The 21,992-nt window shown below is 56.2% G+C and overlaps 8 protein-coding genes across 8 annotated transcripts; 4 read left to right on the top strand and 4 right to left on the bottom strand.

The window, feature by feature from the left end:
* Nucleotides 1–1,976: 1,976 nt before the first annotated feature.
* Nucleotides 1,977–2,636, top strand: DICSQDRAFT_175394 (uncharacterized protein; the record flags this gene model as incomplete). Its single annotated transcript, XM_007371288.1, has 2 exons — nucleotides 1,977–2,343; nucleotides 2,410–2,636. 2 exons carry the CDS (start codon nucleotides 1,977–1,979, stop codon nucleotides 2,634–2,636), a joined length of 594 nt encoding a protein of 197 aa, XP_007371350.1.
* Nucleotides 2,637–3,945: 1,309 nt separating this feature from the next.
* On the top strand, nucleotides 3,946–8,000 carry DICSQDRAFT_130383 (DNA/RNA polymerase; the record flags this gene model as incomplete). The annotated part of the gene is made up of 5 exons (XM_007371289.1): nucleotides 3,946–4,692; nucleotides 4,744–5,116; nucleotides 5,179–5,647; nucleotides 5,711–6,881; nucleotides 6,939–8,000. 5 exons carry the CDS (start codon nucleotides 3,946–3,948, stop codon nucleotides 7,998–8,000), a joined length of 3,822 nt encoding a protein of 1,273 aa, XP_007371351.1.
* Nucleotides 8,001–8,370: 370 nt separating this feature from the next.
* On the bottom strand, nucleotides 8,371–9,971 carry DICSQDRAFT_150697 (Aldo/keto reductase; the record flags this gene model as incomplete). Its single annotated transcript, XM_007371290.1, has 9 exons — nucleotides 8,371–8,444; nucleotides 8,511–8,541; nucleotides 8,652–8,941; nucleotides 9,001–9,284; nucleotides 9,355–9,401; nucleotides 9,477–9,500; nucleotides 9,580–9,687; nucleotides 9,765–9,869; nucleotides 9,930–9,971. 9 exons carry the CDS (start codon nucleotides 9,969–9,971, stop codon nucleotides 8,371–8,373), a joined length of 1,005 nt encoding a protein of 334 aa, XP_007371352.1.
* A 1,450-nt stretch (nucleotides 9,972–11,421) lies between these two features.
* Nucleotides 11,422–12,099, bottom strand: DICSQDRAFT_158119 (uncharacterized protein). Its single transcript, XM_007371291.1, has 5 exons — nucleotides 11,964–12,099; nucleotides 11,887–11,909; nucleotides 11,772–11,824; nucleotides 11,685–11,708; nucleotides 11,422–11,631 (listed from the first exon to the last, which is right to left on the bottom strand). Exons 1-5 carry the CDS (start codon nucleotides 12,059–12,061, stop codon nucleotides 11,587–11,589), a joined length of 243 nt encoding a protein of 80 aa, XP_007371353.1. The 5' UTR covers nucleotides 12,062–12,099; the 3' UTR covers nucleotides 11,422–11,586.
* Nucleotides 12,100–12,269: 170 nt separating this feature from the next.
* DICSQDRAFT_150699 (uncharacterized protein) lies at nucleotides 12,270–12,977 on the top strand (the record flags this gene model as incomplete). The annotated part of the gene is made up of 4 exons (XM_007371292.1): nucleotides 12,270–12,305; nucleotides 12,373–12,427; nucleotides 12,542–12,597; nucleotides 12,741–12,977. 4 exons carry the CDS (start codon nucleotides 12,270–12,272, stop codon nucleotides 12,975–12,977), a joined length of 384 nt encoding a protein of 127 aa, XP_007371354.1.
* A 171-nt stretch (nucleotides 12,978–13,148) lies between these two features.
* DICSQDRAFT_72538 (tetrapyrrole biosynthesis uroporphyrinogen III synthase) lies at nucleotides 13,149–14,172 on the bottom strand (the record flags this gene model as incomplete). Its single annotated transcript, XM_007371293.1, is given in 3 exon segments — nucleotides 13,149–13,443; nucleotides 13,458–13,842; nucleotides 13,911–14,172. 3 exon segments carry the CDS (start codon nucleotides 14,170–14,172, stop codon nucleotides 13,149–13,151), a joined length of 942 nt encoding a protein of 313 aa, XP_007371355.1.
* A 374-nt stretch (nucleotides 14,173–14,546) lies between these two features.
* DICSQDRAFT_72572 (mitochondrial tricarboxylate transporter) lies at nucleotides 14,547–16,008 on the top strand (the record flags this gene model as incomplete). The annotated part of the gene is made up of 9 exons (XM_007371294.1): nucleotides 14,547–14,611; nucleotides 14,676–14,730; nucleotides 14,793–14,880; nucleotides 14,944–15,014; nucleotides 15,124–15,215; nucleotides 15,312–15,432; nucleotides 15,502–15,668; nucleotides 15,748–15,886; nucleotides 15,940–16,008. 9 exons carry the CDS (start codon nucleotides 14,547–14,549, stop codon nucleotides 16,006–16,008), a joined length of 867 nt encoding a protein of 288 aa, XP_007371356.1.
* A 2,711-nt stretch (nucleotides 16,009–18,719) lies between these two features.
* Nucleotides 18,720–20,862, bottom strand: DICSQDRAFT_72553 (cytochrome P450; the record flags this gene model as incomplete). The annotated part of the gene is made up of 10 exons (XM_007371295.1): nucleotides 18,720–18,804; nucleotides 18,859–19,005; nucleotides 19,060–19,185; nucleotides 19,240–19,321; nucleotides 19,379–19,568; nucleotides 19,630–19,749; nucleotides 19,823–19,938; nucleotides 20,024–20,172; nucleotides 20,279–20,606; nucleotides 20,655–20,862. The coding sequence occupies 10 exons, from the start codon at nucleotides 20,860–20,862 to the stop codon at nucleotides 18,720–18,722; spliced, it is 1,551 nt and encodes a 516-aa protein (XP_007371357.1).
* Between the last annotated feature and the right edge of the window lie 1,130 nt (nucleotides 20,863–21,992).

Below are 21,992 nucleotides of genomic sequence, written 5' to 3' on the forward strand. Positions count from 1 at the left end.
GTAGCTCGACGGTACTTGCCCTCGAACCGCCAACATGCCTGGTTCCGCCTGCGTCTTTTGCCAAATTGAGGATGTGCCTCCTAATCCTTCCAAGGCTGACGTCCATGGTCCAGACCACACGCTCTTGTGCTTCCTTCCTGCAGATACGAAATTCACCGTGGTCGGCCCAGTTCTACCCCGATTTGCGCGAGTCGCGCGAGTCAGTAGACTTCCTCTCGTTTGAAGTTATGCTGGACGACAAACGGTCTTCATATATGCGCCGAAGCCATATGGGGGATCTCCGCCGTATTCCCAAGCGTGCAGCCGCTCACCTGTGGATATAAGGTCGTATCATGGATATGAATGGTTCGTCGTTGAAATTTTTGCATACGTAACACTGTATTCACATCCTGAATGTCTTTGCCAAGTACATATGGCGCCCTCTTCCCAGTCTCTATGCGGTCAGCGTGATGGGGGCTAATCTTTGCTTCCACAAACCGACCGCAGAATGAATCTGTGAGTCCTCGTCGCATACCCTCGGACCCTGACATGATGATACATGTGGCACCACGGGAGCGCCGGGAGCGCGATATCCTGGAGGATGATGGAGTACAAAAATCGTCTGCTGTCGTGTAGGATATCAAGCAAGGTTGCAGCGCTCCATGAAGCATATGGTCCGTAAACATGGCAATCACTATAGGTGTTTTCGTTCACAAATGGGAACTACTTAGGAGCTAATGAGGTGGCCAGCGTCGAGCCTGTCTTTCGCCACTACGGATATCCCAGTGCGATTCCTTGCATCCGTCGCTCCTGAATGTTCATCGCCTTGCTTTGGCTTCTTTTCCTTATGTTCGTCCATGGTACATCCAGAAAGGTGGGTCCTAAGCCACCCGACAATGGGCACCTTGTGGGAGGGCTCCGGCTACATACTAGCAGATATCTCCTCTATTCAGGTAGGACACCAACAAGATCCATCATATCCATCTGGATAGTGGTACAAGATGAACGAAGGTGCTAGAGATTAGCGCGGTACTTCCGGTGAATATATAGCTACGCTGACATCTCCCTGACAATTCATCGTTGTAGCATACGTCCTCATTCTCCAGCTACTATGTCGTCTACTCCCTGCAGCTTCCCCACGGAGGTCATCGAAAGGATCATTGACATCTTCGGCGACATTTCAAGGACGCTACAGAGCTTCGCACTCAGTTGTCGCGCCCTTCTACCTCGTGCTCGTCTCCATCTCTTCACACGCATCCGTATCTGCACTTTGGAGCAGACGCTATCTGCCTCTAGATTTATCGATGACCGTCCATGGCACCCTTCACTTGTTCATTGAGTCACGATCTCGACAGACCCTGACGGAGAAGCACCTTGTGCCCACCTTGAGGCTGTCCCAGTATCCCTCTTCACAAAGCTCCCCAATTTGTCCGCTTGGAAGATTGTTGACTCGCGCATACATGGACGTGACGGAGGAACATTTCTCCTGCACCAAAGGGCGTTGTCCGGATTCAAGCATTACGGGACGAAACTCCAATGTCTTACCATTAGTGGGCTCGAATTCCCAAGTCTCGCGGACCTAGGACGCCTTCTCCTAGCCTTTTCAGACGTTCGAAGCTTAGAATGCGTAGGCTGGAGGGCCTCTGCAAGAGTGCCCCAGGGCTGCTATCGAAGACTTGATACAACAACGACTGATCAAACACCTCAAGCATCTCAGCCGGTTGTCGGTGAGTTTCGTCTGTACTTCGCTAGTTTCTGCTCAATTGTAACGCGTGCACTTCTATCATAGATGAAGAACCGTGTCGAGGGGCGCATAACTGCATTCTTGCTAGAGATAGCTCAGGGTTGCGTTGAGCACTTGGCGCTGGACTTGGACATTGTAGAAGGTCCGAACATCGGCGGGCTCGATTCTGACTTCTGACAACTTTTGCTTTATAGAGTCTATGACTCTTTGGAAACGTATTCGTTTGTCGCGGCTGTCATCCTTGACTGTCACCATGTGTGCACCTGACGGACGACGGGAGAGAAGAAGCCGCATACTCAGAGCGGATCTCACGCCAGGATTTACCCAGGCTGAGCAGGCTCCCACCCCAACAGACGTGGATGTAGCGATCACCAGTTTTTCTGACTTGTCACTCAACCTCCATGATTTCCTTATATTCGATGTCACACCGGACGGCTACCTCCAGCTCGAAAGGGAAAGAGCCGCTGGGGCTGCTCCTATACGTCTGAAGGCGGTTCTCCAGATGGAACACAGAGTGAACGTGTTGCCGAAGTGCGGACGAGACCCGTTGGTCTGCATTCAGCATATATTTTTGGAGACACGCAGGGAAAATCCGTTCGAAGCGGAGCTCTATACGCCAGGTACTGCCTGTTTTACCATGAACCGTTCCTTATGGCTGTACTGATTATTTCTCTGAAAACGAGTAGGTCCTTCGCTTGCCGATGAAGATCCTGTAATTGCGCTTGTTGTTTCTGCAGACGGGAGGTGGTTCCCCAGTAGAGCGAGCAATAGCACCGTCACCGCCTGGGATACCAAAAACCACCTAGTCTCCTGGAATTGGGCTGCGGATGAGCCGTCGGTCGACGGCCTCGCAATCTCCCTCGGCGGCGGGTACATCCTTTCCGTTGTCCGTGACCCTAGTGCCGAAGTGTAGGAGCTGGAGGTGACGTGCGTGCCATCTGCGCTCGAGCCTGTGGCGATGTTGACTACATTGACCGCAGAGATGTCGAGTGTAGGTGGATACTCTCAGCCTGAGTGCGGACATTATAGGCACCTCCTTCTACCCCGATAGGCGGGACACTGCCGCGAGTAACGCCTCAGGAGCGGCTATAGAGAAGCAACCACGAGTCGCTGGGGCGAGGTATCGAAGGAAGAAGAGGGGCAAGGTTTGGTAGAGTCTGATTTTCTCTGCAGATCAACGAGACTTAGCACACGTGGGGGTGATGTGCCCACGACCTTAATACCTGCTCAGCAACTTTGACTAGTCCTATAATACTGCTCCTGCTATGATTGCCTCAATCGGCTTTGGGACCTGACGTTAGTGCAAATTGCACACAAACAGAATGGACGGCGTTTGACTGAGTGTATTGACCGCTAGTTGTATTAACCGCTAGTGGCGGAATGTGAATGTTGGGGTTTCTGACTGCCAATCCTGCGCCTGCCGCATACTGTTCACCTTCCTTCGCGGCCACTGTATAGCAGACCGACACGCTCGCCCGATTCCGCCCCCGACACCTAGTCATGCGACGTCATTCGACATCCATGACGCATGACTTTCAAGGCAGTATGAAGACTTGCAACTCGCGACGACCCTCCTTAACTTCAACTCCCATCTTCCCCCACCCAAACTGAGACCTCAAGTTCCTTCGTCGTGTGCTGGACCGTCGGGCCTCGTTCCTGAGGTAACTCACTGCAGCTATCTAATACTGTCAGGCGAGCACTTCTCTACATTCATGCTGCATACAGCGTGCTGTCATGGCAGCTTCTCCGTTCCGGATCCACATTCGGGCGCATGTGAAGGTTTACATACATACCTTTTGGTACGTTTGCCAGGTCGGCGCTTCATCCTATCTGGGTAGGGCGCATCAATCCCGCCCCTTCCCAATCCGGAGACTCACGTGGCTTTGTTTGTCAGCGACAAATACCAGAGTGACGCCCATTTTTGCAGCTGCGACGGCAGTTACAGCTTGCTCTCTACGCCGGAGGAGGGAATCTTTGTTGGTTCTCCTCTCACCTTATAACCTTCCTAATTTTCCTTTGCATTCTCTCCCTGCTCAGGTGGAAAGGTCTTATTGACGATGATTCCGCTCACACGACGCAACGCGGCTCGGGGAGTCGCCCTCGTCTCCTACACTCGTCAGACCCTTCCTCGGCCTGCTCGTCTCTACTCTACGCCCACAAAAAAGGTCTCTCAGGAGCATGCGACAGCCCCTTCTGCTGTTCCTTCTGAATATCCTCCCTTCATGCCGTCGCCGTCTGGCTCAGAGAAGCGGCCTTCGTCCATCCACGCTGACATGCATGGCTTCCTCAACCGACGCAGTCCCTACACCATCCTACCTACTCCCACTCCGGAGGACGTCATCTCTCAACCCGGCGACATATTCTTCACCGACTCGCCGACCCAGGACCAGGTCTCCGTCATAGAAGCGTGTCTTCGCGGCCTTCATGACGTCCCGCGCGCGAAGGGTATCTTTGAGCGTTTGCGTTCGACACGGCAAGGTGACCCTATCCTCGAGGCCCGCATGTACAATTCCTTCATCGAGGCGTACCTGGAGATGGCCCATCGCGAAGAGCTCAACCGCCCGAACTGGCTCGAGGATGCTTGGGCACTGTACAACGACATGGAGCGTGGGCACGAGAAGGTCGATCCGACGCCGAATACATACGCGCTCATGCTCCAGGCCTGGCTGAGGTACAACCCGGATTCCTCGAGACAGCCTGTCTATATCAGTGGAGCAGAGGTGCACGACCCTGTGTCGCTGTTGCGCAACATCATCGGCCGGCAGATATCCCCCGCGTTGGTCGTGTCTGATAGGGCGTTCACGTCGAACGAAGAGGCGACGGAGGCAATCAAGGCTTTGTCGAAAGCTGCGGCGGAGATGGGGCTGGCGAGCGTGGTGAATGAGCTTGGTCTTACGGAGTTCCTGGGCAAGCAGATCGAGGACCCGTTGGAGGACGTCCCGGAGGTTGTTCCCGTGATGCGGCCGAAGGTGAGCAAGGACTCCCTCATCGGTTTTGTCAATAGGACTCACGTCGGACAGAAAATCGAGGTTGTCCAGCATGACGACGGGAGGGTCACGCAGCTTGCGACTGACGAACCGCTGCCAGAGCGCGCTCAGGGCGAAGTTCCGTTCAATCTCGAGACTCTTCGACGACACTTGTCGCAGGTTGTGCTCGCGCGACGAGTGCTGTCGGAAGACGTCGCAGCTCGTCAGCGACTACTGGAGCAGTCAGTCTACAACGTAGCTGTCGAGCGGATGAAACATCAGGCGGAGATGATGGACCAGCTCGGGCTGCCGAGCAAGGGCCTCCAGTCGAACGACCTGAAGTCATGGATGTGGGAGTGGCATCAAAAGCTACAGCAGCGGATCAAGGCCGAGGTAGAGAACCTGATCGTCGAGGAGCGCATCCTGGGTAAGTTGGCTTCTATATACCTCGGCTCACCTGACGTCTATTCACGCTATATGCGCTCCCAGCTCGTATGAAAAGGCGTTCGACCAAGTCCGAAGAGATCCTATTGAGCCCCTTTCTCCGCATGCTCTCCCCCGAGAAGCTGTCGCTGATCACGATCATGGAAATGATGAATCTGCATGGCTCGGGGGGCGTCCAGGACGGGATGAAGACCGCGCGGGCGCTGCTGTCGGTCGGCCGGGCGGTCGAGGCGGAGCACAAGGCGGAGATTTGCAAGAAGAACAACATCTCGATCCCCGTGCCTGCAGTGAACGCACCGCGGGCGGGCGTCCAGAACATCTTTACGGGCGATGGGTACAAGGATCTGTACGCGAGGAGGGTGACGGCGGCGAAGTACATGGAGGATGCGGAGGAGTGGACGTCGGATTGGTCGCAGCTGATTCGTGTGAAGGTGGGGAGCTTCTTGCTCGATTGCATCATGGACGTCGCAACCGTCAGCCGAACCATACAGGACCCTCGGACGGGCGAAAAGTTGTGAGTGCCGTCCTGTCTGTGTTGCTGTGACGAGGGACTGAGACCGAGGCGCCGTCCGCCCAGCACCGAGGAGCAGCCCGCGTTTTCGCACTCGTACGAGTACCAGCGCGGCCGCAAGCTTGGGGTGATCAAGTTCAACCCCGCGGTCGCGGATCGGATGTCGAAGGATCCGATTGCGGACACCCTGCACCCGCGGCACCTGCCGATGCTCGTCAAGCCGAAGCCGTGGTTGAGCTACAACAACGGCGGCTATCTGTACAGCCGGTCGTGGGCGATGCGCTTCAAGGATTCGCGCGAGCAGGAAATCTATCTCCGGCACGCATCTGAAGCGGGCCGGCTCGAGCTTGTCTTCGCTGGCCTTGATGTGCTCGGCAGCACGCCGTGGCAGATTAACCGCCGAGTGTTCGACGTCGTGCTCCAGGTGTGGAATTCGGGCGAGCGGTTCGCCAAGATTCCCCCGGCGATCCCGGACGAGCCCGAGCCAGTCCGTCCAGAAAATATGGACACAGACAACAAGGCCAAGGTGGTATACCTAGAGCGGCAGAGGCAGTGGATGCAGAACAAGGCCGCGAACCACTCGGACCGGTGCAGCGTGAACTACAAGGTCGAGATTGCGCGTGCATTCCTCGGGGACACGATTTACCTGCCGCACAATGTCGACTTCCGCGGGCGTGCGTACCCGATCCCCCCGCATTTGTCGCACATCGGCGACGATCTGAGCCGCGGGTTGCTCATCTTTGAAGAGAAGAAGCCGCTCGGGACCCGGGGTCTCCGGTGGCTCAAGATTCATCTAGCAAACCTGTATGGGTACGACAAGGCGAGCTTCGACGAGCGCGTCGAGTACGTCCATAAGCACCTCGAGGACATCTTCGACAGTGCGGACAAACCGCTCGAGGGCCGAAGGTGGTGGACGAAGGCGGACGACCCCTGGCAGTGCCTCGCAACGTGCATGGAGCTCACATCTGCGCTGCGCTCCCCAGACCCGGAGGCTTATGAGTGCGGACTGCCCGTCCACCAGGACGGGACGTGCAACGGACTGCAGCACTATGCTGCGCTGGGCGGAGACGCACAGGGTGCAGCGCAGGTTAACTTGGCGGCAGCGGATCGGCCGTCAGACGTGTACACGTATGTCGCCAACATGGTCGAGAAGCAAATTGAGGAAGACATCAAGAAGGACGACCCCATAGCAAAGCTTCTCGAGGGCAAGGTGTCTCGTAAGGTTGTCAAGCAGACGGTGAGTGCTTGTGGTGTCGCCAATGTACCAGACGGGGTTGTTGACGGCGTGGGACAGGTCATGACCACCGTCTACGGCGTCACCTACGTTGGTGCGCGCGACCAGATCGAGCGTCAGCTCAAAGACCGCGGCGACATTCCTGCAGAGATGTGCTGGAGCGCGTCTGCCTATCTCGCCAAGAACGTTCTGGCGTCCATCGGCGATCTCTTCAAGGGCGCGAAGGACATTCAGAACTGGTTGAACCTGTGCGCACGCCTGATTGCGAAGGCGATCCCGCAGGACCGCCTCGTCCAGTCGTTCACCGAGCCTGAGAAGCCGAACGCGCGGTCGCGCAAGAAGGAGCCGCGGTGGAAGAAGGAGCAGATGACGTCCGTCGTGTGGACGACGCCGCTCGGATTGCCGATCGTCCAGCCGTACCGCGCGGTAAAGCGCAAGCAGGTGATGACGTCGATCCAGACGGTGTTCATCTCGGACCCGACGAGCCCGTCGACGGTGAATGCGCAGAAGCAGGCGTCGGCGTTCCCGCCCAACTTCATCCACAGCCTCGACGCGACGCATATGATGCTCACCGCGCTCGAGTGCCGTGCGCGGGGGCTGACTTTTGCCTCAGTCCACGACTCGTACTGGACGCACGCATCGAGCATCGACCAGATGTCGGAGATCATCCGGGATACGTTCATCGCGCTCCACTCATCTGACGTGCTCAAGGGCCTCTATGACGAGTTCAGGGAGCGTTATGCGGACTACAAGATCCCGCTCGTGAGCCTCCGCGGAAATGCGTTCAAGAAGCTCAACCTTGCCCCCGAACAACTCGGTTTGACCTCGGAAGACACGAAGCTGCTCACAGAGGGAGTCGCTGAGGACGAGGAGATGCTCGATGAGGACGCCCTCGCACTTGATGAGGATGAGGACGAGCTTGAGGCGCTGACGGAGGTTGAACAGGAGAAGCCAAAGAAGGTGGTTAGGAAGCGCGGGCCGCGCAAGATCAAGTCTGAGGCCGACATCGAGGCGCGCTTGGCGGGCCGGTTCATCAATCTCGTCGATGTCCTGCCGCCACTGCCTGAAAAGGGCAAGTTCGACGTCAAGGCGATCAAGGAATCGCAGTATTTCTTCTCATAAACCTATCGTCGCCTTCTGCCCGTTTCTCTGTGTTTGCATGCTGCATCCTCTGTCGTCTACTTTCATCCCTAAACTGGTAGTTTCTGCTCGGATATATCATGGGATCTTCGTACGCATTGCTTTCCTACACTGTCTCGCCATGTCCTCGGTCCTCACAGCACTCATCAACCTATCACCGCTACTTGCATATATATATACTCCAGCAATCAATCGTTCATGTATCTTACGCGCATTATAGTACCCTACACTGCTTACATAGATAGAGGACGCAATCAACCAATGCATCACCTCTCTGGTCTCCAAACTGCTCCATGGCGCAAAGGGTCATCGTACATCTCCTTCCGTACACAAACTCGCGTGTCTAGTGCGTTTAGTGGAAGTAGTTGGCTGCATATGGCTGCACCTCGAGCCACGCCTCATCGAGGACCTTGAGGACTTCCTCCGCTGTAGTGGACAGTCTGAAGTTAGTACAAGTGTTGCAAGACTACGAATGACATCGGGATGGCTTACGCAGAGGTCCCTTCTCAAGGTCGACCAAGTTCTACAGCACAAAAATCAGTCAGCACACGCATCAGTCAGCACACGAATGATTCAGTACACGAATCGGTCAGCACATAGGTCCCCTTCGTATTGCGAAACAAAAGTACGCACCTGCTCGATGTGCTTGACGCTCGACGCCCCGATCAACACAGCGTCCCCATGCTCCCTCTTCAACAAGCTGTGGTGCGAGATCCACCTGAGCGCGATCTCCGCCAACGTCAGCCCGTGCTTCTGCGCGACGGCCTCGATCTTGGCGAGGGCGCCGAAGTACCGCTCGTTCCAGTACCGCTCGCGGTACGCCTGGCCCTGCCGGGTGTTGGGATCGAAGCGCGAGCCGGGGTCGGCTGCGGCACTCGTGTCCTCGAGGGAGCGGTAGCGGCCGGTGAAGAAACCACCACCGACTATCAGATACGTCGCTCGTCAGCTCTCATACACCAAGCATGAGTCAAGGCAGACGTACGCGGGTTGAACTCGTAAAATGCGATCCCGAACTTCCTCAGGCACGGGAAGAGCTCCGGCTCGACCTTCCTGTGGATGGCGTTGTAGATGCCTTGGTACACTGTCGGCTGGATCCAGCCGTTCGCGCGGGCGATGCCGACGAGCTCGGCGACCTCCCAGGACGTATAGTTGGAGATGCCGAACCGCTTGAATTTGCCCTCATTGTGGAGCTCGTTGACGGCCCGCAGGGTGTCTTCGTACGGCGTCGTGCGGTCCGGGCCGTGCAGATACCACATATCGATCGAGCTGTCCGTTACAAGTGGCAAATGAGGCAGCGTTAGTGATTAACAAGAGCAAGCCGAGCGAAGGCACGCACTCGGTCCCCAGGCGCTTCAGCGAGATATCCAGGAACTTGCGCAACTCCTAGAGTAGTAGCGCATAATTGTACGTTAGCCCCACATCCCTGCGAACACGTGAGGATGGATGCATAGCACGCACCTCGGGCTTGTGCGAGATGGCGCCCTGCGAAAAGAAACGTCATGTCAGCAGATGTGACTCGCTGGGATGCGCCGCATCGCGCTCGATGAGGAGCAGAACGCACAGGCCAAGGGTAGAGCTTCGTGTGGACGACGAGGCCGCGCTCCTTCCAGCCGATCTTGCCGAGGTACTCCTCGCTCGTGCCTCCCGCGTAGACGAACGCGGTGTCGACCTGTGTGGTTCGACGGGCGTGATCAGCAAAGACCTACCAGGAACAATATGCGTAGGAAGCTGGGGTGAGGGTCGAACCTCGTAGTGGCCGTGTTTCTGAAAGATGTCCAAGATGGCCTTGACGTCGTTGAGGTCGTGCACGCGGGCTCCGTCCTTGCCTTCTTCACCGAAGGTCATGGCACCCTGAGGCAGACGGTCAGCATGGACGTAGAGTGGGGAAACAAGTGCATGTTGCAAACTAACCATGACAATGTTCAAAGCGCTCTTCTGCTGTCCGGTAGACATGTTGACTGTGTGGGCTGTTCGCGAGTGGTAGCGTAAGTTATGTGGGTGAGGGCTCGGGTCTGTCTTCAATGTTCTGAGGATCAAGGGGGACTCGTTGCAGTATATATACGCTGGACGAACCAGCCCAACCAGCGTAGCGCCGGCCCGTCGCTCACACAGTTGCGACTCCCGTCTGGGAAGGTTCGATGCGATAACCATGCATGAAGGCACCTGAGTAAGATCAAGATTGACTCGGCTATGTCACAGCGTGATATGGCAGGTGCCCTCCGCAAATGATTGTTGACATAGCCCACTCATTTCTCCCATGCGACCCACCGGCAAACCCGATCGCGACAGAGAGGTTCAGAAACGCCGTTTGCCCGAACGAGCGATTTCAGCACTCGTCACGTGTGCGGAGCTCGGCGCCGACGGTGGGGGCCTTCATTTTGGGCGTTTCTGAACCTCTCCACTGTCTGAATCAGCTACATAGCATGGGGACCAATAAAAGGCGGTAACCACAACTCGAAGAGTCGAAGGTTGCGTGGGAGCGTCTCGACTGCCTTCAGGCTCATCGTTGCGGCAACACGGAGGACTACGTGCGCAGTTCATGCTCATGTCATTTCGAAGTCGACGCATACAGCGCTCGAAATGACATGAAAGACCTGGCTGAGTCACCGGGGGCATTGAACCATGGGACGACGCATTCCATCGTAGAGGCATCGTAACCTGAGCCACGTTGAGACAATCATGTCTCTGCGTCCCACCTTTCTCTCATGCCAGCCGCACCCCGCACAACGAGCGGGATTAGCGTATAATACGGTTTGATCAAACCTTTCAAAGGGGGCTAGCATGGAACACCCAACCAGATGATGATCCTACGGTGGCTCTGATCAAGATGGATTTGCGCTGGGACACGATGTGTCACGGGTCGAGGCCTCCAGTGCTAGAACAGAGGGGAAGTGTGCCGAGAGTGTCCACGTCCATACAAAGCCGACCGGGATACGTTATGTGCACACTCGGCGTCCTCGGTGCCGGGCTAGGAGACGCTTCACTAAATGAAGAAGAATCTACCCAGGTCTTGACGTCTCCTTCGGCAGGAGTGAATCACTACAACACTGACTCACCGGAACATAGACGATTGTACGTCCAATATGCCAACCGGAGGATGGCAGATGGTAGGGAATGCCAATGCCAATGACTAGGACCGCTTGACCACAGCCAACTTCGAATGGCCAGCAGAAAGTCGTACGGCAGACCGCTCAGAGACGACCTACGCGGATGCGCACGTTGCACGGCCAGGATTGATTGAGAACGTTGAGGTTCAGAGACGTCATATCACGTGCCTTGCGTGCAATAGTACTGAGCTTGCCATCCAGCTGCGCATATCCAATATAGGTCATGATCATGAACCCGAGCCTCACGCGTTGTCAAGATAAAGAGAGGCGAGCGCCATGCCCATGTACGTATCATTGCGCGGAATTGTACAAGATATACGAAGCATACGTAGATGCAACGAGCTAAACGCGTGAATCCAAGATGAGACAGCTGGGTCATCTAGCAGGTCTCACAGGTGCTCGTACCGCTCTCTCTCTGCCTTGTGTCTGGTGGATTGCGCTCTTACGCAAGTGCGATCCATCTAGTTCTTCTTGTTGATTTCGTCGTGCTCCTTCTGGAGCTTCTCCTGTGGACAATTGTGAGTCCCATAGGGAGGTGGATTCATAAACGGACACGCACGAGCTCAGCCTGCTTGTCAGCAATCTAGAAGCGCGACGACCAGTTCAGCGGAGAAACAGTGCGGGATGGAGCGCAGAGTGAACGCACCTGCTTCCTCAGCTTCTCGAGCTGCTCCTGCTCGTGCTTGCGAGCGTACTGGTCTATATTCCAACGTGTTCCTCAGCAATCTGTTCTTAGCTCAGGCTTGGTCGCTTCAGCTCACCTTCGTGAGCCTTCTCCTTCTTGCTGCTCGGGGCGTTAGCCATACCGAAAACCAACCCATATGACGTGTGTACTCACTTGAACGAGTTTTGGTCAGAGTAGAAGCGCACCGCGATGGGCGTGGCAGCCACACGGGGTGCACGGATGGCAGAACGGGCAGTCATACGGGCAAGCATCGTGAGTAGTAGTTGTGGTGGATGAGAGAGCGTAAAAGAGAACTGCACGGCTCTGGACTGTTTATGACACTGACGCGACCGCACGGCGAGACCCCCTCCACGGGCGCTTGCAGAAGAGCCAGTCGCGTCTCGCCGGAACCAGCCGACATCTACCGACCGACGTGACCCTGCCCAGTCACGTCACGCCCATCCCTCTTCCGCATCGACCATGTCCTCCGCTGTCCTCAGGCAGGCCGCTATCGCCGTACGTTCCACTGTTTTGTTGCGCGGAAGGGTGCATGGGGTGCTCAATATACCGATGAAATTGACAGGCTCGCTCGGCTTCGCGCAAGTGCGCTTTTTCCACGTCTGCGGTCGCACGGAAAGGTGTGTGTTGCTGTTTCCGTGGCATGCCTGGCAGAGTTTGACGAATCGCTCCCTGTCTGTGCCCGATGCCATCCCCTCAATGCGACGCGTCCATGGCATTATTCTGTGATTTAGACCTTATCCAGGAGCTTTACATCAAGGAGCTCAAGGGCTACAAGGCTCCCCCTCCGGTGAGTGACGTCTTCCTGTGTCTCGCCTGTTCCCTTACCCTATGCCATTTGTCGTCCCCTCTCTTCGCTCTGAAACCTGCATACGCTATTCCCACACATCATACGTGCCTTAGACTCTGAACTGACACCCAAAATCCTCCCAGCCCAAGGACGCTCACGTCGGCGTCGTCAAGAACTACTCCCTCCCGCCTGCGCCCCAGGCGCCCGCACTTCCCGCTGACCTCGCGGGCGAGCTTTCCGCATGGGACGCAGCCGAGCCTACCTTCGCCGCCGCGTCTGCGAAGCCTGCCGAGGGCGAGATCACGGGCCCGACTGGTGCTGAACAGTTCCTCGCGTTCTTGGAGGCGGACGAGCCGAAGCACGACGAGGCGCACCACTAGAACTGCTACATATCGGTTGTTGAGGTGTGTAGAGTAAACGAAAACGTGCTAGACGGCGCTGGAGGATGTACTAGGCATCTGGGGTCAACCTCGCTTGCGATTGCACGTTTTTGACCTGGAAGACAAACCGAGACAATTCCTCGATGGCATGGTGACTCTACGACCTAGTAGTCAAGCTGTTTGCTGCTCGTCAAAACTCACTATCCCGTTCGCCAACGACTCGGGGGTCGGCTTCGCCGCTATGACCTCTATCCTCAGCTCCAAATCCGATTCAAGCGAAGAGGCCGTCGTCGGGCCAATAGCCGCTAGCCGTGCGCCGCGGCTCCCCGTACCGCTACAGTTGCCGGTCGCGTCGTCCTTAAGAGGAATATCGAAGTGTCTGCTGAGGATGGGTGAGACATACTTCGCAGAGCTCGGCGCGAAGTACACGATCCACCAACGCTCGTCTGCTTGTGGGTCTGTGGACCTTGTCAGTCGAACGTCGCTCGCGAGCATAACTTGAGGTGCTTGCCGAGGCCCTGCACTCTGTTCAAGACATTCAACAGATCCTCCTCGAACCGCGAGGAGCCCTGCGTCGCGTAGACTTGTAGGCTCTCGAGGTCGAGGCCAGCGTCTTTGATAATGGTAGGGAGTGTGTCGCGGTTCTTGTCCCCTACCAGGTAGAATAGCTTCTTGCTTGGGGAAGGAGACGGGGAGGAAGAGAGGTCGGCGGCGATGAAATGTGCGAGCTTCTCGCTCGTGCCTGACTCGGCTGCCCCGCGGATGTTCTGTGGGCTGTACGGGGAGGAGGGGATGGCGCGGAGGGCAGCGGCGGTCGTGTCCCCCACGACGTAAAACGGCGTTCTTGACCACTTCGCGGTCGGCTCTCCTATGTACGAAGCGGTTTGCATCCGTACACCACGTAGCGACTCAAGTTACCCGTAAGTTACGCACCAGTGTGCTCGCCCTCCTCGACGAGCTGCTGTACGACGAGCCTCCACGCCTCGACCGCCCGCCCGCTCGTCACGATTACCCCCGCGTACCCCGCGCCACCCCTCCTCACTGTCTCCTTGAGCTGCTCGATGTTCGTGTGCACCGTCTCGAGGACGGGCACGCTGATCGCGCGGTACCCTCGCGTACGGAACGCTTCTTCGTACTTGTCTACCCCACCTGCGTCCTCGGAGGGCGCGCGGAGCAGTAGGACGTTTGTCGGCATAGTCATTATGGGTCTTGCCTCAATCAGTCGTTACGCCCTTCGAATCGGTTGCGACTGTAGCTGGCTAGCTCGAATCCTCCTAGAAGTCCCGGGTAGAAGGGAAGGGCTTGTGGGTATAGAACTGGACATCGTGGACTAGAAATGGAGAGGGGGCAGCAGGACCTGAGACGGGGAGCCGCGCGCGTGGGATGTGCCGCGTGCGAGGATGAGATCATCGGCGAGCCCGCGCTTTAGGGACGCGACCGCGTCTCTGCCTCACGCTCGCAAGTAGCTCGAGGCGGTCATCTCGTCCGACGACCCTCCTTCGAGTGCTCGGGTGGTTTTACTCTCTCTGGACCTGCAGAAGCATAGGGGGACAGCCCAACAAAGTCGCCATGTCGAAGAAGGAGAAACCGCTGCATTCGCTCATCGCAGGGACGACCGCGGGAGCGGTCGAGGCGTGAGTTCAGCCGCATATATGTTGCTCAGCCCTTTGTTTGACCGCGGCGTTGGTGGAATGGTAGGTTCATCACGTACCCCACCGAGTTCGTGAAGACGCGGTCCCAGTTCAGCGGGAAGGTGTGCCCGCCTGCTCGAGTCATGCCAAACGGAACACTGAAGAACTCGTCTTGGAATACCAGAGACAAAGTCCTATAGCGATCATCCGGGATACGTTGAAGACGAAGGGTGTTATAGGCCTTTACTCAGGATGCATGGCGTTGGTCATCGGTACGTCCCCTCGCACTCATCTCTTCAGGTGAGTACATACCGGGGTGTTGCGATTCGTTGTAGGCAACGCTGTGAAGGCAGGCGTACGCTTCGTATCCTACGACCACTTCAAGCACGCCCTCGCAGACGCTGAGGTGAGCATCCTGTCCCCGCGTGACCTGCTGCTATTCCGTGCACGCGTAGACAGGCGCTGCGATGTACGTCCTAGAGAGTGGGAGAGACTAACGTATTTCCGTGGGTGAGGGCAAAGTCTCCCCACCTAGGAGTTTGCTCGCCGGACTGGGGGCGGGGATGATGGAAGCCATCTTTGCTGTAACGCCCTCGGAAACCATCAAGTGAGTTGTTTTGTGTTGTGGCCCGCCTAGCGCGAGATTCCAGAGTCCCACTTTGAATGACTACCCACCTGACCTGACCATACGCGTGTGCCGCAGAACGAAACTCATCGACGACGCTAAAAGCCCGAACCCGCGTTTTCGCGGGCTCATTCATGGCACGGCTGTGATCGTGCGAGAAGAAGGTCTGCGAGGTGTCTATCGTGGACTGTTTCCAGTGGTGCGTAGCTCGCGTTGTTTTGCGCATACACTTATTCTCGTGGCTGAAGGCTTGTGCGGGTGCTGTCAGATGATGCGGCAAGGCGCGAATTCGGCGGTGAGGTTTACGACGTACACGACCCTCAAGCAGATGGTGCAAAGCCAGGGCCGGCCGGGCCAGTCCATCTCGAGCGCGACGACGTTCGGGATCGGGGCCATCGCGGGGCTGGTGACCGTGTATACGACCATGCCCCTAGAGTGCGTTCTGCGCCTTCTCCACCTACAAGTGTCGACAACGACTGACATGAAGATGAAAATGTGTACGTGTATCGAACAGCGTCATCAAGACGCGGATGCAGAGCCTTGAGGCGCGACAAGCGTACCGGAATTCGTTCCACTGTGCGTACCGGATCTTCACAGAGGAGGGCATCCTGCGATTCTGGACCGGGACGACGCCGCGCCTGGCGAGGCTAGTGGTGCGTGGTTTCACGGACTCAATCCGATTCGCTGAAGCTGACGCATGGACCAGCTGAGCGGAGGGATTGTGTTCACAGTCTACGAGAACATTATCAAGTTCATCGGGGGCAGGGATGTGTGACCGGCTGCGGGTGTATTCATCTGGCTGAACCTTAGAATGTGCATTGCTGTTCCTCATCCGCCGCACCTTTGGCACCTGGGTGCTTGCTCTACATTCGAGGCTGGGCGGTGGATGGCGTTAGGCGAGGTTCGTGCGCGTCCACCTCCAAGAGATTACTTTCCAATCACTCAGTGCCGCCTTCTCCTAGACTATACTTTGGCCACGCTTTTCTCGTAATTTGAACCTTGTAGAGGCAGTGGTCCAGGCTGTTCCCGTACGTTTCGCTGACAGGCGTCGTGTGACAGTCGCGCGTACAGCCGTCGATACGAGGCGCTGCACCTGTCTGATACAACCTTGCGCTCGACACGACTACGCGCAGATGCCGCCGCTCACTGGCTACATGTTAATGTAGCTGTTGACCACAGAGACGCATACGTATGCTGGAAGAAAACGAACTCCAACGATTTCTATTTTCTTCGAAGATAGAGTTCGTTCAAGCCATGACACAATGCCACCGTTGCGAGCGCAACGGACCGCAGGCTTTGCGCGGTTCGGGGGAGTCGGCGGGAGTAGTGTGGTGAGTACGTCGCTGCTCTCCCGCTGGAAGACATGATGATGCTCAGTTACGATCGCAGGGAGATGCTGGTCCCTTGCTCTTCAGCGGGAGGGCGTTGAGAATCGAGAATTGTGGCCCTCTAGTATCATGCCTTCTATACAAGAGCAAGGCGTCTTTCGTCGTCGACGACGACAACATCGATCATCTGACCGCGCCGTCCTCCATGACACCGCGGTCCTATCGCTGCTCTCACACGGACCGTGCACCGACTACGAGTCCTACTATCTTGGCTTCCGTGACTACCTCGCAGCCCAGACGTCAATAAAGGCGCTACATGCGTGCTGTTGCAGTTGCTCCACTCAACCTTCTCCACCTTTGTCGTTCGCCTTCACCTTCGTTGTTTCTTCCCTAGCCGCCGCACCCAGGAGAAGCGCCCTGGCCCCTTACCTCTTCCGCTACATAGATGCATCCTTCCATCCACGCCATTTGCTTTCTCGTATGGTTGCTTGCTTTGGCGTCTGAAGTATGCGCCCAGCAGACGACCAGCAGTGAGTCGGGCGCCCGGTCTGAGGCGACGCGGTGGTACGGGATCCAGCGGCAGCAGTCGTACTTGGGCGCGTCCAAGGGCCTTCACCGACAGTGTCCCCTCGGGTGGGCCCCATGCTCGAGCACGGCGTGTTATCCGTTGAACGGAGCTCAGTGTTGCTCAAGTGCGTGCGGTTCCTCTGTGATCCATTGTGGACCGTCAACTGATGTTTGCGCGGCGCGGGACTGTTTCATAGACGGCAAGTTCTGCAGCGCAGGGTGAGGAGTCGGTGTATACTGTCTTGGGCCGAACGCAGGTGCTGATGCGTTGGGCAGATCCGTGTGTCACGTGGAAAAGGACGGCGCGGTCGACTGCCTGAAGGAGGAGAGGCAGGACGGCACCACTGCTTCTCAGGGGAGTGTAGCAAGTATCGCCCGGTGGGTCTCTGAGAGTCTACGGGTGTGGGGGTGAGTTCACCTAGTTGGCCTATGAAGGCTTGGATAATCAGTAGACGGTACTAATGTCTTCCATCTTCGAAGGTGAAACGTTGCGGGTCATTCGTTTGGGGCTTTGAATTATTGAGTGCTTTTTGTATGCATGCTCGGGATTTGGGTACGGTTTCGTGATGGGCATCTAAGATGAGATGCTAACGGTCCACTCCAGTGAATTGTACTTGTACAGTTGTACTCGTGTTTGATTCAGGCTTGTGTTTGCGGTACACGCTTTGGTGTGTATGTATCAGCGTGGACTCTGAGTAGTTGTGTCTGTCCCGCTCTTTCCTCTCATGGTCTTCGTCGCTCGTATGGTAATCAAGAGATGGCAACATGATGCAGTATACATTACCACGTATGTATCGTGCCTTCTCCCAGACAATACAACGTCTTCCCATTATTCATAGACACCTACATTGCCCGACCGCCCACCACATGCGGCCGTCTCCAGAGGGAACAAGGCAGTCGGCAGTCTCTCTCGTTCTGTCCTCCGCCAACAACATAGGGCCCTTCGTGCCGCTTCGGGCGCATTCCTTCAATTCGGACGACGTTGCAACAGCCGCGAATGTGGCGAGAAATAAGCAGATAGGTAGCTAACATTCACGTATAATGACATGGAGGAAGAGGTGTGCGAAGGTAGATCCAGATGTTTTGAGTTGGGAAGCAGCCGCTGTCTCATGTGTTGAGGCACATATCACACATGTTGACTGTATAACCGGGCTGCTGAGACATATATAGCTCATGGGAAGAAGATGTAGCTCAAGCCGGTGGATTGAGTGATGACGATGAACGATCCTTCTTCCTGCAGATACTTACGGGTGCATGAGTGCACATGTTCGTTCTTTATGTCAGGTGCGCGCGTGAATCGCACGTCTGTCCTGAGGCATGCTGGCCATGCAAATGAGCTGAGGCTCGAGGTTATGCGACACTACAATAGACCACACAGCAAGACTAAAGAGCGATAACTGTCGAGGAGCATAATACGTAGAGATGGCGAGCAGGAGATTGTACAGTACAGCTAGGTGAAACAGTGGCGTCATGATCATAACATCTAGAGGTACATACGCCAGCGTTAGACTGTCTCGTCATAGATGATGGGCAAGGGGTCGTTTCAAGAAGTAGTGTTGCTGCCGATGACAATCGGTGCGGTGAGGGAGATCTAACTGCGCTCTTGCAACGCGAGAATCAAGGCTTTTGCCTTGTCAGATCGTGGTTCAATCGTGCACGTGAAAGGTGCGGGGTGACTAGATCATTCATGAGCGACTGGCATATCTCTCGGTCCATACACACGCAGATACCTGATGGTTCCGCCGGTGTGTTCTGCGGTTTGTGGAGTAATGGGGATACCATGTTCGTTCAGGGGATTCTTGATATTGAACACCGAGAGAAGCATCGCAGCGACCATAAGTACGGAGGACTCCGCGAGATGGATTCCGGGGCAGATGCTATGGGATCATCAGATTGACGAACTTGTGGTCAACCAAGACAAGAGTACTCACCGGCGGCCAAAGCCGAACGCAACTTTGCGGGGATCCAGCTCAGGCTCCTTGCCATGCCCAGAAAGAAACCTCTCTGGGTTGAAGGTAAAGGGATCGGCGTAAATTTCCGGGTCGTGCAAAATATTCCTGCGTCCAAGAGAATTCAGTACCGTCCTTGGCCGTACCAAGCGTTACCCTTACCACTGGTTTATGCAGACTATGCTGCCCTTGGGGATGAAATAGCCCTCATAGACATCATCCTCCAGGGTGGCATGGGGCACACCTGGGAACATACTTGTCAACACCACGTCTGCAGAAGGAAGAGCAATCGACTGCTCACCGAGTGGAACAACTTGGTTCCAACGAAGCGTCTCGAGGTATATTGCATTCAAGTATGGCAATTGCACGACATCGGCATAGGTTGGCAAACGGTCATGTCCTACAGCAGCATCCAGCTCCTCCTGCGCCTTCTTCTGCACCGCCGGCCATAAACTCATGGCGAGGATGAACGTCAGCTCGGCCGATACAGTCTAGAGGAATGAGCGACCGTGAGCTCCTGACAGGTTCAGCTGACAGTTCAGGACATCTCACCGTATCCGCACCACCGGAATAAATCGAGGCGGCCGACATCTTGATCCTGTACTCCTCGTCTGGAGCCGGGTTGCCGGCAAGCATCGTGGATGTAAAGCTTGGGAGCGCCGTCCCAGCCCCCTGGACGAATCAAATCGGAAATATTAGCCCCAGCACTTGCATACATTGGCGCGGCGTCTCGGGTGGAACGCACCATTTTATCCTTCACGAATTGGTGTGGAACAGCGCTCATCTGGTCCATGTTCGCCCTGTACCTCTCACCCTTGCGCTTCCATCCGGCGCCGGGCATCCACGACGGTACGTACTTCACTGCAGGTTGCGAGTCGGAGTCCAAGAACCATGTCATCGAGAAAGTTAATGCGAGGAACGCGCCGGCTAGAAGTGCGGCACTTACGGAATGGGAAGACGTCAACGAAAAATGCGCCAGGCTGGGCGACTTCGGCAGCTTGCTCCGTGGCCTCGTCTGCCATCCTGATCAGAGGATCATCGTTCTCCTGTGGTTCATACCCGTACGATATCATTAGAACTATTGACCCAGTCATCCTGTCATGAGTTTTTGTCAGCATGAGAGACGCTCGCGAAGCTGATGACAGAAGTCTCGGCAGCAGTACGACCCTAGTACGCTCAATTGAAGGATCGAGATACGTACTTGCGAATCTGTGACGGCAAGTCAGACGCGGGCTCACGGAGGAGACGAGCTAGAAGTTTCCCTGTCTGCTCTTCGATGATTGGGACGAATTCCTCCACGCTCTTGCGCGAGCCGAGGACGCGCGCCATGAGTCGGCGGTATTCGCGGAATTGGTTACCGTATCTGAGGAGTACGAGAATTTGGTCCCAGCCTACGATGTCGCCGGCCATGACCATGTGAGGGCGGTCAGAGTAGATCGCAGACCGCTTCTCCAACAGCTCGTACGCGTGCTTGTACGAGTTGATGATGACCATTGGCTGCCCAAGGAGGACTACAGACATCAGATTCCCTACAGATTCATGAGCCCAGTACGAGAAGCAAGCATCACGAAACGTACCCCATCGCTCGCCCCACTTGGCAAATGTTTTCCAGCTGTGGTTCAGGGGAATATCTAGCGCGTTGCCGATGATGGGCCAACCAACGGGACCAGGAGGCATCGGTCCCCTGCGTTTTCGCAGAATAGCCCCCCGAATGATGAGGAGGAACAGGATGACAGCAGCGGCATGCCAGGCGGTGAGGAGGCTCGTGGTGACGGAGACACCCATGGATCGTCAGACCGTTGATAGAAGGATCGCGGGAGGGATTACACAGCGGGGTGCGAGCCGGGAATGAAGAGAAAGGGAGTTCATCGTTTCCATGCGACATTTATTGGTGAGATTGCCCGTCAGAGGCTGATCTCAAAACCGTTAGCCAGAGAGCACACGAAGTGGGAGGACACGAGGCGTGCCGCTCACTCCGAATTGACAGATCCTGACTTCTGGAGCTCAGCGCGGCCTCAGACATCGCGGAGCAGCGTCTGTCGGTGTTCTGGGGGTCGTAGGCACTCTGTGGATGCCACGAACAGCGTGAGACGATGCAGCCCAGAAGACGAGTGCGCAGCTGCCTTTCAAGTGTGAAGTGCGTACGCACCGTGGCGACACCGATACGCGGGCTCGTTCGGTTGGCAACTAGTACTTGCTGGGCGATCGGCTCCGACATGCGGCACGAAACGCCGCACTGCGTGCTAAGTATCACTGTACGCATGCAACGTGGGCAGGGATGCGAAAGACCTATTTGTTGACCAGCGCGCGTCGGGGGAACGCGTCGTGTTGCCACAACGGAAGGTTACAGGGCATCTTGACGGCACATTTCGCAATGACGAGCGGCGTCGCTTGAGACGCGCCGACGTGTCTGGCGTTATTACGTTGTTCCCCGGGCGTCACTGACCAGTGTGGCAGTACGCAATTGCCCCGCCGCTGTTCAATCCGTACGACGCGAAGTGTAGGCCTCGCGATGGTTCCCTACCCTCAACAAGCACATGTCGGGGCTTGGGTGAGATTTCATTGGATTGCACCTCACAAGATGAACGTACTTCATGTTGTAGCATCATGAGGCCACCGGGTGAGGTACGGGCCGCGGAAGACGCCACTGGAAAGCGTTCCTGAAGGTGAACCGCTCTGTTCAAACCTCCTTTGAGTCTGGCGCTTATCATGATGCGGAGAAAGGCACATCAGGCCCAGAACGTATTCAGAAGGCGTCTGCCGGTTGGGCGTATGAATACGCCCACGATCACCCATGACCATGCTGTTTTTCGTGCCATAAGCACGTTCAAGATCTGTGGTAGGAGTATGCAACGATACGTAATCTGCGCAGGCCCTAAGCATTAGTGAATAACGCTGGGGAGCTGCGTACGGCG

The sequence above is a fragment of the Dichomitus squalens genome (assembly GCF_000275845.1).
Source record: "Dichomitus squalens LYAD-421 SS1 unplaced genomic scaffold DICSQscaffold_96, whole genome shotgun sequence".
NCBI classification, from domain to species: Eukaryota; Fungi; Basidiomycota; class Agaricomycetes; order Polyporales; family Polyporaceae; genus Dichomitus; species Dichomitus squalens.